General features: G+C 41.7%; 1 protein-coding gene across 1 annotated transcript in view; it reads left to right on the forward strand.

Moving 5' to 3' along the window:
* Positions 1-9,233, forward strand: part of pgk1 (phosphoglycerate kinase 1) — a 13,164-nt gene extending 3,931 nt beyond the window's left edge. Inside the window, exons 2-11 of the mRNA XM_005923147.2 lie at positions 378-428; positions 770-925; positions 1,160-1,304; positions 3,570-3,673; positions 3,828-3,947; positions 5,585-5,699; positions 7,189-7,368; positions 7,450-7,627; positions 8,331-8,429; positions 8,530-9,233. Of these exons, the coding sequence (XP_005923209.1) occupies positions 378-428; positions 770-925; positions 1,160-1,304; positions 3,570-3,673; positions 3,828-3,947; positions 5,585-5,699; positions 7,189-7,368; positions 7,450-7,627; positions 8,331-8,429; positions 8,530-8,570 (1,189 nt within the window). The 3' untranslated portion in view covers positions 8,571-9,233. The remainder of the gene's footprint in view (positions 1-377; positions 429-769; positions 926-1,159; positions 1,305-3,569; positions 3,674-3,827; positions 3,948-5,584; positions 5,700-7,188; positions 7,369-7,449; positions 7,628-8,330; positions 8,430-8,529) is intronic.
* Positions 9,234-9,740: the final 507 nt, after the last annotated feature.

Genomic DNA, 9,740 nt, shown 5'->3' on the forward strand with positions numbered 1-9,740 from the left:
TTAATTTCTCTATCGAGTAAAAGTTATATCGCGATACATATCGTTATCGTTCTATCGCCCAGCTCTAGGGTATAGTCTTAAAGCAGGGGTGGGGGAACGCCAGGCCTCTAGGGCCGGTGTCCTGCAGGTTTTAGATGTGTCCTTGATCCAACCCAGCTGATTGAAATGACTAAATTACCCACTCAATATGTCTTGAAGTAATCATTTGATTCAGGTGTATTGACCCAGGGTGATATTTAAAACCTGCAGAACACTGGCCCTTGAGGCCTAGAGTTCCACACCCCTGTCTTAAAGTCTTGCCAAATTCTCTAAAATTTTGTAGCACTTTGTAGCATCCTGGTTTTATTTTCTGATGTGAAATGTTTCTTCTCTTTCAGAGTCGACTTCAACGTTCCAATGAAGGACAAGGCGATCACAAACAACCAGAGGTAGCGTCTATCTTATTCTGAATCTTTTCAGTCTGTTATGTGTTAAGCAGCTGGGATTTCTAGAAGAGGAGTAGCAGATTTCGATTTGCTGAGAGCCTCCCTTGGAAATGAAAACTGAAAAAATATGTAGTTTCCTAGCATGCTTCAATTCTGTTAAAACTCCATACATCGATGTCAAGATCTCACTGGCCTTGATTTTTGACAAACGTAACTGTAGTCTTTTAACAGAAAAGGGAAGAATGTAACATTCCTAAAAGCAAGAACATTAATATTAAGTTGGAGTAAGTGTGACTTGATTCTTTTTTTCTAAACACTCCTGTTCACTCGTGTGTTGCCTTCAGGATCAAGGCAGCCGTCCCCAGCATCCAGCATTGCCTGGATCATGGAGCCAAGTCTGTGGTGCTGATGAGTCACCTGGGCCGTCCTGACGGAAACGCCATGCCTGAGAAATACTCCCTGGAGCCCGTCGCTGCAGAGCTCAAGACCCTCCTAGGGAGGTGAGATGATGGCCTGAATAAGTGGTGTTTGTTAACAAGGGCAGAGGCGATGTCCTTGTTATGGTTGAAATATTCTGGTATTAGTAAGAAAGATATTAACGCTGTTTTTGGTTGCTTCTAGCAAAGGCAGATTTGTTTCGTTTAAAATGTATATATCTGTCTATCTATACACTAAAGAAGAGAAGATCTGCTCTAAGAACCAATCATAATCACTCACTAATTCTGTGACTGTAGGGACGTCACCTTCCTGAAGGACTGTGTGGGCCCTGAGGTGGAAGCTGCCTGTGCTGACCCCACCTCTGGATCCGTCATCCTGCTGGAGAACCTCCGCTTCCACGTTGCCGAGGAGGGCAAAGGGAAGGACCCCTCTGGGAACAAGGTGAGCTTCTGAGATTTGAGTGTTAACGGTGGTTAGACTCAGCAGCGTTATGTGTGGTTTGGGCTTCAGTTTTTGTCTTTTGTTTTTTTGTTTTGTTTTTTTTGTGTGTGTCAGTTTTCCTAAAGACAGAATATTGGTCTGTCATCTAAGACTACAGTCATATTAGAAAATTGAATATTTAGTCTCTGAACTGCCATCGGTGTGAAGAAGAGCACGATAACTTACAGCTGCAATCAAGTTCCTGTTATTTTCAGAACTTGCATGTAGTCCTACAGTTTGTCTCTTTACTTCCAGTCCTCTACTTTTTTCTTTTTGCCTCAATCTAAAAGAAGTTGAACATTAACCTCTCACAACACACTGAAGTGAATTTTTCAGAGATTGAAATAATGTAGTTTGGCCAACTTGGTTTTTCTCTATTTGCATCACATGGCAATTTGCTGCATCACAAATGTAACTGAGCAAGTTGTTATTTGGCAACCAAGCCGTACACGGAGGACAGACCAGGCTCTATCCACGAACATGCTGCAGTTGAATTTTCGAGCACAAAAGACACGGAGAATGAGAGCGTCAGTGCGAAAGGGAATGTGGCCCAATCATTTTGTCAACATAATCACTGGAAGGCAAAATTGTATTTGAAAATATGACCCAGGCCTCAGACAAAGGGGTCTTTTTATAGTTTAAACAAAAGTGTGTTCTATATTTTACACACTTTCAATAAGACCTATAAAGATGCAAAGTGAAGCAGAAAAATGGCCAACACCTTGTCGGTTCAGCAGATTTTCTTTGTGCTCGGTCACATGGAGGAAGACTCAGTCACTCCAGCTGCAGCTTCTCCTGAAATTGCTGCATCACCATCTGACATCACAGTGCTGGTGCAGAGACTGTTTTGTAGCACACTGTTAACCGCACTATGTTCGTAGGATAAATGAACTGTGAAAATGTGACTAAACTTTTCTAAAAATCCCTAATGATGCAACACACACAATAATAGGCTTTCATTTACCTATTTAAGATAAATTTGGTCATTTGTGTTTTTATTGAGATTCATATTCGTCTACTCATAAGCCATTTATGGTGTGGTTTAGTAAGGCTGCTGTAGGAGCAATTTCCCATCTCTGGGATAAATAGTCTGGTTAGAGAATGCCTGGTCGCACTCCCTAATCTCCTCCTTTATGCTGAGGCATAAATATTGTAGCATATTCAAACTCACAGACAGACGCTGTCTGAAATGAGCATCGGTCTGAGCCGTGGCCGAGCACCACTTTTGACCTGTTGACATTTATCTTGAAGGTCGGTGGGCTTTTCCTGTCCTGTGAAGCCTCGTTGGTATGCTGGTTGGTTTCTACTGTACCGCTGTAGTGTATCACACCACGGTCTCTTTATTTTTAGCTCATTATAAAAACATGAAATGGTCTCACTTTCTCACTTAAATGGGCGCTCCACTGCTTTTTACACAAGGATCGGTTTGTCACCAGGAGGAGGACTCGGCCTGTGAAACTGTAAAGTGTTTTCTGTAGCTGTGAAAGTTCATCAGGGTTATTTCAGCTTGGAGGTCTGGCTATTAAAAGCATCACTGTGTCGAACTATGGGGGAAGATCCATATTTAGTTTTACCCAGTTTATTTTTTGGCCTGAAGCAAGTAGTTAGTCTGGTCAAGTAATGGAAAACTAATCTCCAGCTATTCAATTATTTTACAAAAATTGCTAACTTCTGTTGGTTTCTGAAGCTCATACTCTTTGGAGGGGGGTAAAAGTTTAAAGCCTGAAACCTGTCCCTTGGAAAGAAGTGACCTGGGCTCCCTGGCATTTGGTCGGCCCCTAAAGAGCTCTCTTGACCTTTTCTCTGCCTACAGTCTCACAGTTGTGACCTTTCCCTGTTAAAGTGCATCAGAAACCTGACCCACAATGTACTGACTGAATCCTGATGGATAAACGGAGTTCATATTGACAGCAGTCCGATTATACCTGGACACAAAACTGAGTTGAGCTTGGAGATATTTGGGTATGTAGGTGTTGCCCTCTGCTCATTGGTGGCAGGTAGATTAGCTTTTATTTGTATGTGGACAGTGGAACTGGATTGGAGCTGAAACAAGGAAAAACTGCTTTGAGATCAGGATGATGACACATGCAGCATCAGTTCACAGGACTTAAACGAGTCCCTGAATTTAGGCCAACAGTCTTGTTGAAGTAAAATGGATGAACTCTTGCTTTTGCACTTTGCAGCCTTAACAAATGGTGTTTGTCTTGTCTTGTCTTGTCTTTCCAGACGAAGGCAACCCAGGAGCAGATTGACTCCTTCAGAGCGTCTCTGTCCAAACTGGGAGACGTTTACGTCAACGATGCCTTTGGGACGGCTCACAGAGCCCACAGGTGAGCGCCACGCAGGTCAGGTGGATACAGTGATGATCACTAGGTGAAATCTGCGGTCTCAAAGCAGATGGTCTTTGAGAAGTTTCAATTTGATTAGTTTAATTAAATGGTATAATTCAGTAGTTTGTAACTTCTTCATCCTCGTCGCTGTTAGCTCCATGGTGGGAGTGAATCTGCCTCAGAAGGCAGCTGGTTTCCTCATGAAGAAGGAGCTCGACTACTTCGCCATGGCTCTGGAAAAACCTCAGAGGCCCTTCCTGGCTATCCTCGGAGGGTGAGAACATCTCTTTTTAACAGATGAAGTTTGAAAATGTTGGCTGGACAATATAAAAAAACTACGCAGAGCATGGTCACTAGTTCTGATTTGTGTCCACTTTAGACATTATTTTCTTCTGCTCAGTTCTTTAGGAAGGGTCACAGGGTGTCCAGCCAGGAATAGAGGAAAAGCTCATTATATTGTCTGTGGTGTCACTGTGCACTGCTTTATTCAAGGCTCAGTGAGCAGGCAGATCCAGGATTAAGATTTAAGTTGGTTTTGATTTATACTCTGACCCCTGATTTATGGTCACAAATATTTGGTGGTCAACAAGCAAAATTTTATGTATGTTTTAAACCTTTTATCATGTGTCTGCAAATTATGCTCAGAAAGAAAACTGCCCATTAACCTTCTGTGCACAGAAGTAAAACTACAGTTTCCATCATTAAGTGAGGACTTTCAAAATAAACAACTTTATTTTCTAACAGTTGCTAATCGTGTCAAAGTCTTGTATAAGGTAACCATTAGAATGTATTTCTATTTAATTGTATAGAAATTGCTTCTATACAGTGAGAATAAGAGCTGCTTCTCAGGAATAATGACTTGATCAACAGTTTTAGTGAGACTGTGGCACTGTTTCCTGTAGCTTTGTACCTCTGTCCTGCCGTGGTTTCATAACCCTTAACTTGCTTGGTCTGCTGCCAGCCAGATGTGGCAACATGCCAGAGTACATTGTGCAACAATTGCTGGCAGTCGGTGTCGACTGCTGCAGCCAATCAGCTCCTCTGTGAGGATGCTGACCATTAGTGTGTAAATGATCTGCGTCGACTGCTGTTGTTAAACCCCTGACTTACAACATTACACCTGCAACAGGAGACTGCAGACTTTTCTGCAGCTCAAAGTCATCAGCGGTGAGGTTAATGGTACAGAGGTGCAGATAAATCGATTAGCAGCTTCGCTTTCTGATTTCACTGACATAATTCTTTCTAATAACTACAGTTGAAATGTAATAACAGTGCAGATCTATTGATAAGGGTTTGGTATAATGACAGAAGGTTGTGTTCGAATATTGGAATAAAAAAACAACAACAAAAACCAGATTATTCAACCATTTCTTGTCATTGATGGTTTTCCTGCACTGTTCTGTGTGGTGCAATACAATATAATATCTAAGCAGCTCCATGAGCCAAGATTTAACAATAATGGAGAAATAATGCACTGCTAAAAGACTTTGAACTACTAAAGTTTGTCTCAGTGTAACTAGATACTACTTTACAAAGAAGAGTTTCATTCAAAGCCAAAGACTACAGCAGCTGTCACGAAGCCTACATGAAACCCTTAAAGCATAAAGGAAGAAGAGGAGGCCCTCACAGAGAGCCAGTGAATATTTTTGCTTGAAATGCCTAATCTTATATAATCAAAGACTTAATTGAATTATTGACTCACAGAACTTTGCATTAGGAGGCAGTGGGTTCACCAGATGCCCTGCGGCGAAAGACTCTGCAGTTTTGATAAAGAGAGAAAATCTAAGGATGAAATTTGACTATGACATCTTAACTAATAAAATAAACCAGTTTTTAGCTCCTGTATGTACAGATGAGTGAATTTCAGGATTGTCACTGTTTGTCTGTCCTGACGTGTTTTCTCCGTTTCAGAGCAAAGGTGAAAGATAAGATCCAGCTGATCAACAACATGTTGGATAAGGTTGATGAGATGATCATCGGGGGTGGCATGGCTTTCACCTTCCTCAAAGTCCTCAACAACATGGAGGTGAGGAGGAGGATGCGTCGCCAAAGCAATTCGAAAATCAAACCGTTAAAAATGGTGGCTCAAATGCCTTCACCTGATGGAGGTCGCCTGCTCTGTGCCTCAGAAAGCTTTGAGCTTCAGCTCATTGTTTAGCTGTACATAGTTTGCATTTACACTTGCTCCCCTCGTGCTGGATGAACCTCCCAAAAAAGACGACTCGGTTAAAAAAAACAAATCGCATACAACACACTATTAAGTTAAAACAGTGATGCTTTTTGAGTCTTGAGTGGATTTGTTTCTTAGTTTTCCATGAGGATTCATGTTTTAACCTCAGTGTTCAGCCTCAGGTAGATTAATAAAATAAAATTTCTCCTTCTAATGGAGCTCACACTTGGACTTTTGTAGTGACGAAATGGTCTTGTGAAACAGTTTTGTTTGCATCACTGCAGAGACCGAAAGTCACGATCGTGACCTAAATTTGACTTCTTGACAAGCAGATTTTATTCAGTTTCCTCCTCCTGGTTTTATTTGCCCAGTTTATGAAATGAATAGCTACCACAAACCCAGTAATGGTGATAAGTTGCTGCCTGCCTGGGCAAAAAGATTCCCAATCTCACTAAGCTCACAGTTGAACTATGAGGCAAGAGCAGAGGTATGAAGACAGAGTGGGTGTGAGGTGAAAGAAGCTGGAGCTCTTAAAAATGACAGGCCGTTACTTATTGTGATTTGTGCCTCAATGCAAACAGTTACAGGTGCAGCTATAAAATTCTTATCCCGGTCATTTGTGACATTGCATAACTTTTTAGATTTAGTAAACTTGGAAACTACAAAAAGGTGAGGTTATTTTGCACCACAATGGGCAAATCTGCCCTGTGAAATGGGCATCCTCAGACTGTTCCTGTTTGAGCGGTAAATGTTGTGTTGTGTACATTCCTAAACGATCTTGATCCATCTGAGGCTGCAAGATATCAGAAAGCTGTTGTCACTTCCCTTTAAATGGCACTGAGCGTCTCCACTAGAAATGACACAAACTTGCTCAACACATGAAGGGTGTGAAGTAAAATAAGTTTCAGCATCAGCTTAACCCGACAGTTTTCATCTCGTGGGGTAGCTTCGGTGCAACTTCCAAACATTAAGTAGGACTTGAACACAAAACCTCTTTGAGACTCTTATAGAAGAAAACCCAAAATATGAATCATGCAGTGATAAATGTCTGCAGGTTTGAGTAAATGTTTTTTCTTCTTGCAGTCCTGTCTGTATCATAAAGAAACATCAGATTTCAGAGGGCTGTATATTTATTTTTTTTAAGTAATGGTCATGGAAGTTTACGGTAAATCTTAAAATATATAGCTGAATATAAAGTTTTAGATGCAAAACTTAGGATGTTCAATGTGTCCCCATTCTGAATACTCTTCGTATATAGTTCCTCAGATTTACTTGTTTTTAATTGTGTCTTTGCTGGTTTCGTGTAAGTCACAAATCTTTTCTCCCGTCCTCCTGCTCCTGTCAGATCGGTACCTCCCTGTATGACGAGGAGGGCGCCGGCATCGTCAAAGACCTGATGGCCAAAGCTGAGAAGAACAAAGTCAAGATCACGCTGCCCGTCGACTTCGTCACTGCTGACAAGTTCGACGAACATGCCGCCACCGGTACTGCAACAGTTGCTGCTGGCATCCCCGCCGGCTGGATGGTGAGAAAGGACAAGTTATTTTAATTTAAAACGACTTAATGGACTATGAAGAAAGGTTAAGCATTCTTTCCTCCTCTGCAGGGTCTGGACTGTGGACCCGAGAGCTCTAAGGCCTACGCAGAGGCGGTCGGCAGGGCCAAGCAGATCGTGTGGAACGGTCCGGTCGGTGTGTTCGAGTGGGACAACTTCGCCAAAGGGACGAAGAACCTGATGGACAAAGTGGTCGAGGTGACCAAATCTGGCTGCATCACAATCATCGGTAAGAAAGAGGAGACGAATGGGGGAGCGTGTTCCTTAGTTTCACTCAGTTTCATCCCTCGCTCATCACAAGGAGATTTTACTGTGATTTATTTGTAGTCTGGTTTATGGGACACAAGTGTTTACTGGAGACACACAGGGACTCGTGCTGCATTCAAGAACATTACGTTTACTTATAGTGCAGCTTTACAGTTCGGACTTTTTTTTTTTATTTTATTTTATTTTTTTAAATCATTCAGGTTCAGTTCCATATTTATTTTTTTATATTTTGTTCTTTTACTACTGACAGATCGTAATAAACAAAATGTTTGAGTATGCAAAGCTGAGGAGAAAAGCTTTGTTTCCTGCCTCTCTGCACCTTTTAAACTGTCAGATAAAAGCAGATCTTTCATAATGAGGTGTGATCTTACATCTGGTTTGTTTGCTGTACAAACAGTAGCACCACATGTGCAGTTAGTCCAAAAATGAGTCATTTATGATGGTTTTACTGCAGCCATGTCACCTTCTTAATAACATTCAGTGATCGTAAATGTTATGAGGGGGTTTACAGCGAGATTAAATGACGAGGCTGTTTGATTGGGCGAAAAAAACAAAAACAAAAAAAAAACCAACCCATAAATGTGTGGAATGTGCACAAAGAGCAAGTAAAAGTATAATTTAATGGTGTTTTTATACCTTTAAATCATTCATGTGTGTTTGTTCAGGTGGGGGTGACACCGCTACTTGCTGCGCCAAGTGGAACACAGAAGACAAAGTCAGCCATGTCAGCACGGGAGGCGGAGCCAGCCTGGAGCTGCTGGAGGGTGTGTGATGGGAGAAGCTGCCCCATGTTCACTCACAGAATAGAAAACACTGTTTTTAACATGTTGAGCCTGACTGAGCATCTCCTCTTTGTGTCCTCAGGTAAAGTCCTGCCAGGTGTGGACGCCCTGAGTAACGCTTAAACCTTCATCAACTGGAGAGCGAGTGTGTACGAGAGGTGGTTAGCTACACAGCCAGACTCCTGTTTACTCCCAGAACATCCCCAGAAGTGAAATAAGACAAATCCCATCTTTACCCTGCAGCCGTTTCATGTTCAGTCTTTGTTTTTGAAGTTGTGACTCAGAGGAGGAAAACGTCACCTCACACCTGCTGTCATTACTAAGTAGAGCGCCCTGCCTTACTTCGACATGCTTCTCAAAGCCACTCTGCTGAAAGTAGGAGCCTTTACTTAACGGTTAGGACAAAAAAGATCAACCTCATCGAGGTGGAAGTCGTTTCTTTCTGCTGAAACACAAACGGCCTCTGCAATGACTGAATCTGGGTTCAAACAGCAACGTCTGCTTCACTGTAAACCTCCGCAGTGGCTCGTGTGTGTAAATGTTTTGCTGCGTCACTTTTGCCTCCCTGGGAACGTCACTGCACCACCCTGAGTGTATATACATGCAAAGTGTATATATATTAAAATGTATGAGAGAAATGGTAACTTGGTGTGTTACATTTTGTCTGTCGGCACTAATGTTTGCTCTGGTCGTCTGTCCTCTGTGGTGGTTGTTGGTTTCGAGCGGCTTCAGACAGATGTCTCGGCTGATCTGTTCAGGCTAATAAAACTGTCTCTGTGTTAAAAACTCTGCTGTGAACGACTCCTCCTTTTGAAGGTGTTACTGTCATAGAAATGCAGCCATTTACTGGTGAAACTGATGACGCGATAAAGCTTATTCTGGGTTATCTGCACTACCAGGAAAGGAAACAAAGTTATTTAACTTTTTGGTGAACATAGGTTAAAAAAAACGGGGTGAAAAATTAAAATAATTATTTTGTGAACTTTTAAAACTGAATAAGTTAGAGCTATTATTGTTTTGTTTTCCATGTTTCCATTATCTAGTAAAGCTCAAATATAAGCATTCAAACTTGCATGGACTTCTATTGATAAAATGTATGCAAAGAGTCTGTATTTAGTGTTGATCCTTCATAATGTCTCCAAATCTCGGTGGCATGCCTGACTTCAGTGTCAGGGTTCAAATCCTGATGGTGAGACACATTTTTGTGGTCTCCTGCTGGTCTACCTGCATTTTATTTTATTTTATTTATTTTTTTTTTTTTGGGTCCTCAAAATGTCCTCAAAAACAAACTTC

This window comes from Haplochromis burtoni, unplaced genomic scaffold, assembly GCF_018398535.1.
Source record: "Haplochromis burtoni strain Fernald_Lab_line unplaced genomic scaffold, NCSU_Asbu1 Contig_66, whole genome shotgun sequence".
Classification (NCBI taxonomy): Eukaryota; Metazoa; Chordata; class Actinopteri; order Cichliformes; family Cichlidae; genus Haplochromis; species Haplochromis burtoni.